Source organism: Podarcis pityusensis (genome assembly GCF_964106645.2).
Source record: "Podarcis pityusensis genome assembly, chromosome: 5".
NCBI lineage: Eukaryota > Metazoa > Chordata > Lepidosauria > Squamata > Lacertidae > Podarcis > Podarcis pityusensis.
In genome coordinates this window covers 36,263,182-36,278,378 of record NC_138032.1, presented here as the reverse complement: position 1 = coordinate 36,278,378, position 15,197 = coordinate 36,263,182, and the positions used below count along the sequence as shown (strand labels likewise).

The 15,197-nt window shown below is 44.1% G+C and overlaps 1 protein-coding gene across 2 annotated transcripts in view; it reads left to right on the top strand.

The window, feature by feature from the left end:
- SLCO2A1 (solute carrier organic anion transporter family member 2A1) overlaps nucleotides 1-15,197 on the top strand; it is a 63,029-nt gene that overhangs the window by 17,455 nt on the left and 30,377 nt on the right. For both annotated transcript variants that reach the window (XM_081007299.1, XM_081007300.1), the window contains exons 2-3: nucleotides 6,734-6,871; nucleotides 14,055-14,217. In XM_081007299.1, the coding sequence (XP_080863425.1) occupies nucleotides 6,734-6,871; nucleotides 14,055-14,217 (301 nt within the window). The remainder of the gene's footprint in view (nucleotides 1-6,733; nucleotides 6,872-14,054; nucleotides 14,218-15,197) is intronic.

Genomic DNA, 15,197 nt, shown 5'->3' with positions numbered 1-15,197 from the left:
TAACTTGGGAATAAGTCTCAGTCATCTTAGTGGGGCTCACTTCTCAATAGGTATGCTGCATGTGCATTGCCCTGTAAGGCCACATTCACACCAAATAATAATAATAATAATAATAATAATAATAATAATAATAATAATGTTATAGGAATGGGGGGACACCCCCGAAATCCTAGGAATGAATAAATATTAGGATTTTGATTAATTGGGATATGGATTAAGACACCAACTGCAGAGCTGTGCCTGACTTTTGTAATAGTCATAATAATAATAATTTATTATTTCTATGCCACCATCTGACTGGGTTGCCCTAGCCACTCTGGGTGGCTCCGCACAAAAATTAGTAAAAACACAATTCAACATCAAACACTAACAACTTCCCTGATGCCACTTTAAATAAACACGGTTTCCCTCAAATAATTCTGGGAGCTGTTGCTTGCTAAGGGTGCTTCAGGGTTGTGAGGAAGCCCTGTTCTCCCCACTGAGCTACAATTCCCAAAGTTCCCTATGAACAGAGATTGGTTGTTAAACTACTCTGAGAGAGGCAGTTCTGAGGGGATATGGGGCCTCCTAACTCTCATCACCCTTAACAAACCACAGCTCCCAGAATTCTTTGAGGGAAGCCATGACTGTTCAAAACTGGATCAAAGTGCTTTAAATGTATGGTGTGAATATGGCCTTAGAGAAGATTTGGCACTGTTTAATGTACTGCAGCCAGCCTGTCATAATCACACAATCAGGGCAGGTGAAGCCATTCAGAAGAGGGATTTATAAGCTGCTTACGCAAACAGCCTGTAGATAGGATCATTCATCTGTCTTTAAAATAAACATCAAGGTGATTAACAGGTGGCTGAGGTAAGTACAAATGCATATGAAGTGTGGCTTCTTTTACAAAATGCCTGATGAATGTTGTCTGAAATTTGCCTGAAGTCACAAGACATGGCCTGGCTCCCTCTTGCAGGAGATCACTTTCAACAATGAAGAGGAGTTTAGGATCACTGTGCCATCTTTACAGATGTAGTGGCATGTTTGTTTGTTTTTAAATGGATATCTTCCAGGTTTTCTGGGCTGAGCTCATGTGTAACGTTGCAGCCTTGCAGGAATAATCCATTTGCCCAGCCAACGTTATGGCTGAGCTAGTTAGCTTATAGCTTCCAGCTGCGGCAGCTCCTGTGATCTCTGGCATACATTTCAGGAGTATCACTTGTTCTTACTGTGTAGTTCAGGAAAGCCACAAGTGTTGCTTTGCAGTTTATGTTGCTGATGGAGAAAAACCAAGTACATTGGAAATGCCTTAGCCTGGAACAGCAGAATATGTCTTTGAGGAAATGGCGGTCAGTTTCTACAAAGGAAACTGTCAACATGTTGGGCTGCCTTGGGGAGTAGGAAAGATAGCAGAGCTCATGTATATAGCCCTACAAGGCCTACAAAAGGGGTCATCTTAGTTGTTTTAGTCCATCATTTTCCAGTTCTCACTTCCCTGACTTTCGGACTCCTTGTTATGTCCTCCTGTTCTTGATTTCACCTTCTCTAGAATTTTCTCTTCAGTCTTAGGTGCTTGTCATCTTCACCGTCTTGACATCATCAATCCCTCTCAAAAGTAATATGTGTGTCATTCCTTAAGGTTAGATCAAATGCATCACTTCTCATTTCGCTTTTCTGTTGTGGGGGACACACCAAGCAGTTTGCTACATAACAAAATTATTTAAAATGTTATGGGCAGCAAACAGCCTTAAAAGCATGATAGTTGAAACATCAGCAGATAAAAATCAGACCAGGAGAGTAAAAGCAAAACAGCAAAATGACAGAAAACTTATAAAACATCAGTTCCTGAGCAAGTGGATGACAATGATAGCTGAGTAAATATTTCCAGGACAGTTTTCCTGTGTGCTCAAATTTATTATCTCTTCTCTTTCTTCAGTGGAATACCCAATCAGTGTGCATTGAATTCACAGGCAGCATTTCATCTAGACACAGACACACCTAGACACATAGCTTCAGCAATGTTGGTGTGTTGTGTCCTCGGACCACGTCCTGGGACAAAGTGCTTTGCATAGATCAGAAGTGGAGAAGCTGTTGCCTTACTGCAGCTTCCACCATCCCCAGCCAGTGGCCATGGTGATTTCCATCCATCATCCTTGGCAAATACAGGAAAGTTGGACTTTTTAAATGGTTCTTACATTGCATTTTGTCCTATTAGGAAGTTGTTCCCTCCCAATGTGAGTAATACGTTTTGTTTACTCTTAAGTCTGATTTTTGCAGTTTTATTTATTCAGTGTTGTAATGTATGCAAAGTTTAGTTTGCCTAGAGCAGGCTTCCTCAACCTCGGCCCTCCAGATGTTTTTGAGACTACAGTTCCCATCATCCCTGACCACTGGGCCTGCTAGCTAGGGATCATGGGAGTTGTAGGCCAAAAACATCTGGAGGGCCAAGGTTGAGAAAGCCTGGCCTAGGGAATGTAGACTGTGGGATGATTAAGGAATAAAATAAATAAATATACTCTGAAGCAAAAAGGGGGCTTGTAACGCTAAGCAAGACTATGACTTGTCTCCAGCAGTATGGCAGCAGCAGGAGTAGAGTAGAAGGGAAGGGCCTATGGATTTCAGCAGTGTGCACTAGCATGCTGCACACTCGCATTTAAACCATGAAGGCAAAGGTAAATGGACCCCTGACCATTAGGTTCAGTTGCAGACGACTCTGGGGTTGCAGCGCTCATCTTGTTCTATAGGCCGAGGGAGCTGACGTTTGTCCACAGACAGTTTTTCTGGGTCATGTGGCCAGCATGACTAAGCTGCTTCTGGCGAACCAGAGCAACACACAGAAATGCCGTTTATCTTCTCGCCGGAGCGGTACCTATTTATCTACTTGCACTTTGACCTGCTTTCGAACTTCTAGGTTGGCAGGAGCAGGGACCGAGCAATGGGAGCTCACCCCGTCGCGGGGATTCGAACCGCCGACCTTCTGATTGGCAAGCCATAGGCTCTGTGGTTTAGATCACAGTGCCACCCACGTCCCTAGTTTAGTTTATTTAACTATGGTTTAACTTTAAAGTGACAAGCATACCAGGCCATTCTCTTAGAGAAGGTGCTTTCTGAGCCTGTTTCTTCTCCTCCTTGTGTGTTTTTGGGGTGTGGCAAACAGTAGTTTTCCTTCCAATTTAAAAATGTTCTCTAAAAATAGATCAAAACTGTTAGTGTAGCCTACTGTGCCTCAGGATATGGAGAGTTTCCTTTCTGTCACTTGGGACTTAAGACTGCAATCCTGTACCCACTAAATGTTGAGGAAGCCTCATTGATCTTAATGCATCTTACTTCTGAGCAGATATTCACAGAAATGTGCTGCTAACCTCCTGGGTCCTACATGCTGGAAAAGGCTTGTCTGCCTTCTGCTTCACACATGTGCCAAATGAGACACTGTACCATTTAGCTGGTGTGATGCTAGCACAGAATCTAATAGCATCTGATCCAAGTTTTTGTTTTGACATATAAATCTGTACTGTTTGCCTTCTCTTCATCTCTCCTCTCTTCTCCCAATTCCTTCATGACTACTGAATAGTAGCTGAGTTTAGGGTTGTATGAAAGTGGAACAGCTTCCAGAATGCTTGAGAAATTATGTTGGGGTTGGTTTTTTTACTGTCATTCTATGAACAAATGTCATGCTGTGTTTTTTTAAAGCATGTACTATGAAGTTCCATTTAATACAGTGGTACATCAGGTAAAGTACTTAATTCGTTCCAGAGGTCCATTCTTAACCTGAAACTGTACTTAATCTGAAGCACCACTTTAGCTAATGGGGCCTCCTGCTGCTGCCGCACCGCCAGAGCACGAGTTCTGTTCTTATCCTGAAGCACTATTTCTGGGTTAGCGAAGTCTGTAACCTGAAGTGTATGTAACCTGAAGTGTATGTCACCTGAGGTACCACTGTACAATACAAAACAGTATTTTCAACCTGTGTGCTGGAAGAGAGACATGGACTCAGGAAACCCTGTTCTGTATTACGCAGAATAGTTTTTGGAAACGGTTGCCTTTCACTAGGGACTCTTCTACAAAGATAAACAGTGGGGAGGTTAATAGGCCATAAGATTGGAGTGTGTTTTATATGGTGGTTTTTAATCTATGGTTTTATGTGATGCATTCTGCCCACTCCTAGAAAGTGGATGTTAACTGAGTGAGCTGGAGGTGTTAAAAGAGTCAGGCTGAGAGTAGGCCTAAACCGTACCACATATAATACTAAGCAAATCCTAGAGAGGATAAAGGGAGCCTTTCAAAGTCACTTGCTAGTATAAAAAATGGGGTTTCTTGAAATGCATAAGGCCTCTGGACTTGAATGTGTTCTGTACTGATTAATGAATAACTTCCTAGTGTACTTCCTTTTAAACATAATGAAAATGTATTTTTGTCTCTAAATACACTGCCCCTTCAGTGTTCAATAACTAATAGTCAGGACACATCTTCTAGGTCACCGAATCATAGTGTCTGGTATTCTCATCAAACAGCTGCAGAAGCTTCAGTTAATAAAGGCATAACAAATGTTGCTCTCCTGGGAGACATTCCTTTCTCCCTAAGTAGTACCAGCCAGCTTTCAATTAAGGGAGAACATTTACATTTCCCCCCTCTTCAAATACTCCTGCAGTTGGTTTTCCTTATGGAAGATTCCAGAACTACATTAAAAAAAAACCAAAAACCAAAAAAAGACTTGCAGGCTTGTCCATTACAATTATGTAAGCTGCCCAGCCACAGGCTTCCTGAGCTTTGCCTTGTGTCCTGGGCTTTAAGCCAGAGACTCCAAGCAAAGCTCAAAGCCCAAGGCATAAGCTGTGTCCACATTCCCATTTACTGCACACTTGCTGCGTTTCCAGTGCTGTCTCTGTAATCTATGATTGTGGGGTGTTATTCAAAATTCATATCTATCCTGTACTTTGTTGTAACCTACTAAAGACTGGTGTGTTCTCGCTCAAGCCATCTTCCCACTGACTGGCGTCTTAAGTTCATACCTAACCTAGCCATTTAAGGGGTAAACACCTTAGCATAGGGCAAAGACCCCCTGCCCTGTCAGTGCCCTCCTGCTCCTGGTGTGTACAAAAACAGAAAACACAATGGAAGCCTTGCTGGGGTGAGGAGCTATGAAACAAATGGGGAGGGGAACATCATTGCACTTTAAGGCAGTATTGAGAACACACCCTTATGTGACAAGCACAGCTAGGTTGCGGTGGGGGGCAGCGGTTTTGGGGGGAGTCACCCTAGACAGGTTTGCTGTATACAAATCCCATGCTATGGAAAGAGTGCAACTGCAGATTGAGCAGCCTGAATCATGTGTGTGAAACCTTGCCAATGTCAACTTCCACCTGCAATTCCGTGCTTGGGAGTAAGCACCATTGAAACACTGGGGCTTGCCTTTGAGTAGACCTGTCCAATGGAGCAACTCTTGTAAGTTGTAAATGCTAAATAAATACATATTTTTATTTTCCACAAGTGACGTTTTTAAAGTAGAGAAATATGGAAAAGCCTAATCATTTTTTAAACTGCCTATTATGATGTATTTGCTTTCCTGGTCTATTACAGAAATGCAATATAAGGTTCCTCCTTTCGTCCTGCCTCCATTTCCTGTCCTGCTTTCTCATGTTCCTTTATTGGTAAAATTACTGGTTGGCACATGCATTCCAAAAGTGGGGTTGAAGGACATTGGAGCCTGCCAGTCAGTCTTGCTGGGGTTGTCCCATCTCCAGAACTAGGGGACATGAAGTACAGTATTTGAAATTATGCTGTCTTCATCCTGTTTTCTGAACAATATTGTTTCTTTCACAATGTGGAGGTGGAGATGGGAAATTGTTTAATTTTTGTTGTGTACTTTCAGATGTTTATTTATTGCTTATAACTACTTTTGTTATGCTTGTAATTGGGTTTTCTCGTTGCAAGCTGGCTGGAGCATGGTTTTAACTATGGGAATAAGTGCTTTTTTTCTAGGAAAATAGGTGCCGGTACTCACCATAAAGTTGTTACAGTAAGTGTCCCACTTTTTAACAACAACAGCAAGAGGTGAGGATACTGCAGACCCTTGATTACCCCCTGTAAAAAAGCACATATGGGAATTATATATGTATTATATGTGTATGAGATTAAATGGGTGAAACCCTGAACAGCAGTCCTCCTCACTGCTAAATTCCCATTCTTGTTTGTTTTAACAAGCACCTATTTCATGCTCTAAACAGAGGCAATGAAGACATGATGCTTATGTCAAGCAGTAGTAATAATTGGAACGGGTACTCTCTTGTCAGTCAGAAGGCAGTGCCTTCAGCAGTCACAATGCATTTTCTGTCTAATGCTCATTTGCTTGTGTAAACCTGTCAATCAATCACATTTTAAATTACAAAAGCAAAAGACTCCCCCGTCCTCTTCATAATGCCTGTCACAATGTTTGGATCTTTTCTCAGTGTCAGCGCTTCCGACGTGTGTCATGGGTGGGAGACTCAGCTTAGCAATGAAGTCGCTGGATTCTAAGAAACGTTGCATGAACAAGTTGCAAATACAACCCGAGTGAACCGGGAAGGCTTCATTCAAATAATTGAGTCAATTGTATTTTGGGTTGTGAGTGTGGTTTTATATGCACACTATCGCTCTGGCAATATCTTGACCACACCCCAGGATCACCAGTCTGAGGATGCTTCAGCCCTGATCTTGGTGATTTATGCGGCCTCACTTTGCCATGACCCTAATTCTGTTACCATTTTGCCAACAGGTGTTTGTTGCCTGCCATAGCCTTCTGCAGCTGGCCCAGCTCCTCTACAGTGCCTACTTCAAGAGCAGCCTGACAACCATCGAGAAACGCTTTGGCCTCTCCAGTTTGTCCTCTGGCTTTATCTCCAGTTTGCATGAGGTAAGTGTGTGAGGCATGCCGGTTCAACATAAAGCTAGTGGAACTGGCCATCCTGCCTCATTACTCCCTGTGTTTCCCTGACCTTAGTTTAGGTACCTGTGGTTATGCAGTCATTGCTGATGAAGTAATAGAAGGACGATAGTTCACACTCCAGATAACCGAGAAGACCTTCTTCTACTGCTTCTTACATCATTGAGGCCATGAGTGTATAATAATAATAATAATAATAATAATAATAATAATAATAATTTATTATTTATACCCCGCCCATCTGGCTGGGTTTCCCCAGCCACTATGGGCGGCTTCCAACAAAACACTAAAATACAATAACCTATTAAACATTAAAAGCTTACCTAAACAGGGCTGCCTTCAGATGTCTTCTAAAAGTTTGCTAGTTATTTTTCTCTTTGACATCTGGTGGGAGGGCGTTCCACAGGGCAGGTGCCACTACCGAGAAGGCCCTCTGCCTGGTTCCCTGTAACTTGGCTTCTTGTAGTGAGGGAACTGCCAGAAGGCTCTTGGCGCTGGACCTCAGTGTCCGGGCAGAACGATGGAGGTGGAGACACTCCTTCAGGTATACTGGACCCAGGCCATTTAGGGCTTTAAAGGTCAGCACCAACACTTTGAATTGTGCTTGGAAATGTGCTGGGAGCCAGTGTAGGTCTTTCAAGACTGGTGTTATATGGTCTCGGCGGCGGCTCCCAGTCACCAGTCTAGCTGCCGCATTCTGGATTAGTTGTAGTTTCCGGGTCACCTTCAAAGGTAGCCCCACATAGAGTGCATTGCAGTAGTCCAAGCGAGAGATGACTAGAGCATGCACTGCTCTGGCGAGACAGTCTGCGGGCAGGTAGGGTCTCAGCCTGCATACCAGATGAGCTGATAAACAGCTGCCCTGGACACAGAATTGACCTGCGCCTCCATGGACAGCTGTGAGTCCAGAATGACTCCCAGGCTGTGCACCTGGTCCTTCAGGGGGACAGTTACCCCATTCAGGACCAGGGAGTCCTCCACACCCTCCCATCTCCTGTCCCCCCAAAACAGTACTTCTGTCTTTTCAGGATTCAACCTCAATCTGTTAGCCGCCATCCATCCTCCAACCGCCTCCAGACCACTCACACAGGATCTTCACTGCCTTCACTTGTTCTGATTTGAAAGAGAGGTAGAGCTGGGTATCATCCGCATACTGATGAACACCCAGCCAAACCTCCTGATGATCTCTCCCAGCGGCTGCATGTAGATGTTGGAAAGCATGGGGGAGAGGACAGAACCCTGAGGCACCCCACAAGTGAGAGCCCAGGGGTCTGAACATTCATCCCCCACCTATAGCCTATCGTATAACGATAGGCTATACGAGGGAGAGATGGTTTTTAAGAAGGCAAACTGGATGCTGCCTTGGAATGACACTTAGTGAGGACAATTCCTTCCGAAACAAGAATCGTGGGAAGTGGGGGGGCAGTGGGAAAGAATGATTTTGAGGCCTTGGGGCCTGCTGCTTTCTGACTGTTTCCCTGAGAAAGAGGAGAGCCTGACCTACCTTTCTGTGCAATGGAGTGCTGCTACACCCATGGGTTTAATAGATATGTGCTTTCTTCCAGGCCCTCAGAAGTGGTGCCGCATCTGGTGTGTAATGCTGCATTACACGTTAATTAATGCTATATTAAAAGAAAGTGAAAACCCCCCAATTTGTTATGGAGCTGTGAGTCAGACCATTACAGCATCCCCTGCACCATCCAAAACTAATGTCTAGAACTTTACACACGGTGATAGCCTTTATTATAGCAGCACCTTTGTAGTACCCCCATAATTAAGATTATGTCAGTGTTTCCCATGAGAAATCCCTCTTTCCCCGGGGATGGAGTCAACATCATTCATGGAACCCAGCCAACAGCAACGGCTTTTGCTGCTTCGGTTGAGGTTTTGCTCTGCTTCCTTTGCCCTGCTTTCGAATCCAGGAGACCCTCCAACTCCAGTTCTTCCCCATTCCCTTTCTGAAACATTTTCTGCAGCCTCTGCTTCCCATAATTCTCTGCATTGCACTTTGGCTGGCAGGTTTAGAGCCCTCTCCCCTTTCCTAACCTCTAAACCAGGCATCCCCAACCTGTGGCCCTCCAGATGTTTTGGCTTACAACTCCCATGATCCCTAGCTAGCAGGACCAGTGGTCAGGGATGATGGGAATTGTAGTTGAAGACATCTGGAGGGCCGAAGGTTGGGGATGCCTGCTCTAAGCTCTGCGGCTTTGGGGCTGCTTAATTTTCTCAGCTTGTTTATAAGTACTTTTAATACACTAGGAAATTATCCTCCTGCGGGAAATGACTCCTAGCGTCTTTTTGTCATTTCCAGCACAGACTTCCCTTTGAAACAGATCAGGAGGAGCAGAAGCTTTAGATACTTTTGTGCTCTGGGATCCAAAACTATCAGAAATGTCAGAGGCACATCTGCAATGCAGAATCCTGCAAAGGGCCATTGACAGCCAGAGGTTAAAATGGGGACCATCTTGCTTTCGCTGCCTCCAAGCAGGAAAAGACAGCAGGACATAAATAGGCGGTCTGGACCGATCCAAAGTTCTTGTTCATCGGATATTCCTGTCCAAGAAGAGCAAAACAGTCTTAATACCAGTGCAGCAGTGACTGCAATACAGTCTCCCATCTACTTACCCACCAACAGTAGGCTGCCCTTGACTTTGAATTTCTCCATGTGGTACTGTTTTGCAGTGGCTGGTGCTATAATATAGTTCTGGCTCTGCTTGAGCAGTTTTCAAGTTGGAACTTGGCCCCTAGTGACTCAATCAGGAACAGCTTTGATTTTTAAGCTTGATATTTGGCAAAGCACCTGGAGCCTGGCAAGCGACGCTATCAAATTCTAGGGGGAAACAGAAAATAGGTGTGTTAATTAGCCGGGGCTCTGCTGCGTTTGCACAGTTTGTACTGTCAGTGTGCGAAGAGCACGCGAACCGCACTTGGGCAGAAATATAAAATGGATGGGGCCTGAAGTAAACATGAGCCTCTGGGCCTGGCACAAGCAGAAAGCAGAGCAGAACCGACATCCAAGGGCCCAGCAGTTAGCCATCAGGGTGAGCAGCTCTGGTTCACATAGCACTGCGAGGGAAAGCGTTTGCCAAAGCCTCACACTTAACTGAGAACATAAGACCAGTTAAACTGTGCTGTGTTAGCGTGACTGTCCATCTGTTTAGATTTGTTTCCCACTCCTTTCTCTCAGGGCTGTTCTAGAAAAAATCACTCCCAGTGGTTCTCACCCTGTTGCTGCCTCCAGCATCAACCACTTCCAGAGACTTGAGAGGAAGCCCATAAATATGTCAGTCGCAACCCACTTCTCTTTGAACGCCCATGGGATACATGGACAGAATGCAAAAATCAAAACCGAACAGTTCTTCAGGGCAAGCCCAAGCACTGGAGAGAGCGAGGCAGCTCTCAGGTGGCAAAACCCCCCTGAATCCTCTAAGCTGCCTGGCCTGCTCCACCAAAGGTAGCTTGCTGCCTTCAGGTACAGAGAAGGTTACAGTCCTGCTGGTGGTGTTGAGGTAAGATTCACCTGCCAGTCTAGTTGGATGCACCTTCTTGTCCTTTTAGGTCAGGGAGCAAGATATCTTGGAGCTGGCCCTGCAGTCCCCAGTGTTATACCTCTTGGGCCATCCATATTTCCTACTTTATTCGGGACTCTAAATCGCTGCTTCTGCGACTCTTTCTACCTAGCTAGAGAAGCAGCTACTTCAATGAGCATCTTTATGGACTTCTCCCTAAGTAGTAGGAGTAACAGAACTTGCCCAGAGGGCAAAATAAGAGCAAATATTGATTATGCCCCATTATATCGTGGTATATGTGTCTGAAACTAGATCACATTTTTAAACGTTTCTTTTGTCAAATAGGCAGTGTAGGCAGCATCATTGACCTCGATTTACATTGAGATCTCTAATACTGAGGCCGATTTATTATTATTATTATTATTATTATTATTATTATTATTACTTTAAAAGATTCAAGGGCTGTACCTTTTTCCCTGTGGGAAAGATCCTGATTACTTTTTGTATGTTGACATTTTTTGTTGAAGTTTTAAAAAAAGCATAGGGTCAGATTCAACCAACCCATTCTCAAGGGGCTGCTACCTCAATGAGGTTTCCCCCCCTTCCACCACCAACCGTGTTTCCCCCAAATCTTCTTTCCCCCAAACAGTATGTAGGGTGAGGGAAAGGAGAGGTCGTTTCATAGGACAAGCAGAAGTGTTTGTGCTGATGGAACAGTCTCCTTAAGGCTATGCTGAATTACACCTATTGTTTTTTACCTTAGAAGGATTTCTGTCCTGAAAAGCAAGGTAGAATTAATGGTAATAAATAGCTAGGTAGCTAAATAAATAAATAAATAACATAAAAAGCTGCCTTGGCATTGGTTGGTCTAGCTCAGTATTGTCTACACTGATTGGCAGAGGCATTCCAGGATTTCAGACCCTGTTCTCTCCCAGCCCCAACTGGAGATGGAACCTGGGAACTCCAAATTACAAAAAGCATGTTCTCTGCCACTGAGCCACAGCTCTTCCCTTCTTTGACATGAGTGTGCAGGAGCCATTAAACAAAACAAGCTCTGATGCCCTGAAATGCTCTAACCAGGTCCTGAAACACATTGCTCCATTCACAGCAGGGGACACAGGAAATTCTTCAATACTTTTATGCAAAAAAGATGTTGTCTTGTAGTTGGGAAACCTCCATGGTGTCCACTTTGTGGTAGATTCCTTGGGCAGTCATATATCTGTGGCCATTCCAACCCACAAGTAGTTATCTTTCCCATCCATTTGGAATACATTTGCTTTTGCTTCCAGACACTTTCATACTTTTATATGGGGCTCCCCTTCCTGACTCTCTCTGGGATTATAAAGTTTTTCTCATTTATTTGTTAGATTGGTTCCAAAAGCCGCAAAACCAGGGAGGGGAGCCCATGTAAGCATATAAGAAAGGAAACTTGGGCACAATTACTGTAGTTTCAAATGTTAAATTAGTCTGAAAGTCTGGACCTAGCCAGTGCAATTCTAACTTTATGTAACCCGCACGTTATGGCTAACCATTACATCTCATGCAACATGTAAATGTTTTGAGACAACAAGGGAATTGTCTCATGCCAAACCCATAGATCCACATACTTCCAAACAGATTTTAAAATCCAGACCCTTTAACAGACACCAAGAGGACTGATTTGAATCACATGTCTACATTCTTGCGCAGTACTGACCATTCAAGAATGCATTCAGGGGGTGTTGAACTATGCATAGGGCAGATCCTTACTTTAGTGTAAGCCAACATCTTCAACTGAGCTGTGTTGGCCCGCATTATGTGGAAAAAAATTGGCGCAAATGAATTCTAGATTGTTTAGCAATAATGTTTGTTTGGGGCCATTATTGGTACATGAAGATGTTTAACATGAAGATGTTGCCACAGTCCAAATTTACACAATAATCTGATTGGACGTCACTATTTAGGTACATACCAATTAAACATTTGTGTTCCACAGAGCAGAAGTACCTTTAGCATCTCTTTTATTTCAAAAATAATAGAAATGAATGCTGTATGTTGATTTTTTTTCTATTGTAAATATCTCTGGTGAGATCATACTTACATCTAATGCTCGCATTGTGTGTGAGTGTTTAATGTATAAAATGAATTCCTTCATTTAAACGCTCCAGAGAATTTATTAAATACAATCTCAGAAATACATTTGCATTTGTTGGTTATCCTGCTGCTTTATTGCTTTTCAACCATAATAAGTGAATCGTGGGCACTTGACATTTGGAAAGTGTCATGTGTTTAAAAGAACCACGCTACCCTGCTTTTTCCTTTAAATGATCATAGGTATTGCTTTCACCCAGGGGAATGTTCAACATAGGCATGTTTACTTTCGGTTGCTAGTGCATCAAGCAGTGACTTGCACGTGCGAATCAGCCCTCACAGATCAAATAACCAGAACACATCACAGATAGGAGCTTCATATGGTCTTGGATGCAGTGCTTCCAATAGAATAATTTGCATTAATCTTTAGACCATCAAATGCTGAGTAATCTTGTTGTATGTGAACTGGCCCTTAGCCCTTCTAATCCTTTGCTCTGAACTACCATCCAGTTAATCTATTTCTTTCTGCCTTCTCCACTGTTGTGTTCCTTTTCCATACTGTTCTTTTTTGTTTGCCTTTGCTTTCGGCCCCCAATTGATTTTGGGTGGCGTATGCTGCTGAAGAGCTATTGGTTTAGCACAGACAACAAAGCTGTTTTAAATTCACTCTCCCTTCGTACACAATAACTTGTGAGCTATGCCTGCTATTTACATCATCCTGATTATTTACACTGCTGTATCCTGAAGACGCCTCACCAGCAATACAAGGTCTTAGATGATAAAGATGGCTGAGCCACTCTTTCCCAATTCTGTACTGCCCATCCCATTTCTAGCAAGCTAGGGGCTCGGAGAGCTCTCTTCTTGTCGCTGCTGTAGCCTGTTTTAAGCTACACGCAGCCACAACACTTTGGTCCTACAAAAGATACATAGGAGATGTTTTACAGCCTCTATTCCAGGGGTCAGCAACCTTTTTAGGCCAGTGAAATTTTGAGAGAGTCCCAAATTTTGAGCCTGGAATAATGCCAAATGAGTACCATGATTTGGGGTGGGGGGCAGCATAATGCAACGCCAAATGACTGCCATAGGGGTATGGCAGAATGGTTGTGGCATCTCCCATAAACAGCACTCATCAGCCGCTGCCACCCTCACAGACAGGACACTTTTGTCCCTGTTCAGAACAGAAATGTGGGCATGATTAAGGGGACATGTTCAGTGTGGGAGAGGCTGAGCCATGCAAACAGAAACTACGCAGAAAGAGCAAACAGTCTTTCTTGTGTTATGGATTGTTGAAAGGATGTTTACTGAGATCTTTTACTGAGACTGACACTCGTGGGTGTCACGTTGCCAAACCCTGCTCTACTCTACCTGTAAGCATTTTTCTCATTGGGGAATACCATGAAGCCTGCCTCTTTGTATGTCTTCAGGAAAAAAATTGCTACCTCGTACACAAAAAGCAGAGGCGGGCCATCCCAGAATAAACTAAACTCAGAAGTAAAAGCAGAGACACTGAGGTGCCTCCTTGTCTTTCAGGTCTGTTTTGACGTTCTCATCTGTGCACTTTTATGTCTCCACAGATCGGGAATGTTGTCCTCATCATCTTTGTGAGCTACTTCGGCAGCCGAGTCCACCGGCCTAGGATAATTGGCCTGGGAGGCCTGCTGTTGGCACTGGGGGCCTTCCTTCTCACTCTTCCACATTTTCTCTCAGCCCCATATCAATACACCACAGCACAAACCAGTATGTATATTTCCAAATATCTCTTATGCCTCAGCCCTTCTCTGCTCTGATGGCTAGGGACTTTGTGAAACTATGTTTGCTGTGTCCTCATAGTGGCTTACATAAATTAATAAAACATAGGCTCCCATCTGCACGATACCTTTAAAGCAGTATCATACCGCTGGGAACAGTCATGGCTGCCCCCAAAGAATCCTGGGGAATGTAGTTTCTTCAGGGTGTATAGTGCAGATGGGACCTTAGTCAAGGTCTATGCGACAGCAGTTTTGCTTCAGAATCCTTGGTAGCTTAGTTCTCACAGTATCCTGTGAGGTAGGTATGTTATTCTCCCTGGGAAATTAAGCCTGCAAATGCAGTTGCACATTAGAGTCACTTGGCTTTTACCCATCCAGGCTTCCAACGTCCCCCGAGGCACGCTGCGGTCTCTGTGCAATGACTTGCCTGTCATGGGTGTGCCAAACCAGATCATTGCCAAGGGAGCCCAAGGCAGTGAATGTTTTGGTTCATGTCGTGTGTCAGTGGATGCTGCTCTGTGTCGAATTGCTTCTTTTAAAGTGTCACTATTATCTGACGCCACCAAAAATGTGCAGGGCTGCTACCTGATGATGGATTGGTTAGCATAGCATAGCTGCTCAGTATATGCTTTTTCCTCTGCCAGAATCCTGTATCGGGGAAAGCGAGGGGTGGCGCTCACACCAATGATCACATGATCGGCTTTGCTTCCTTGCATTCCCCCTCACCCAATTTCCTTTCATGCCAGGTAGCAAAGCCATGATCCCCTCTGGCCATGAATGGCACCGGCATGTTTGTTGCTTCTGCTGGCACCAGCCAGCATTAGTTGACATGGTGCCAGGCATTTGTTTGCAAATCAGGCTTGTCACCATCTTCTCTGCAAAGAAAGAGACGTGTGAAAGTTGGGGGAACGATTCCTCCAGGAAGGTTGGCACATACATGTGGCTCCTTCAATACCTTCTAATCATAGA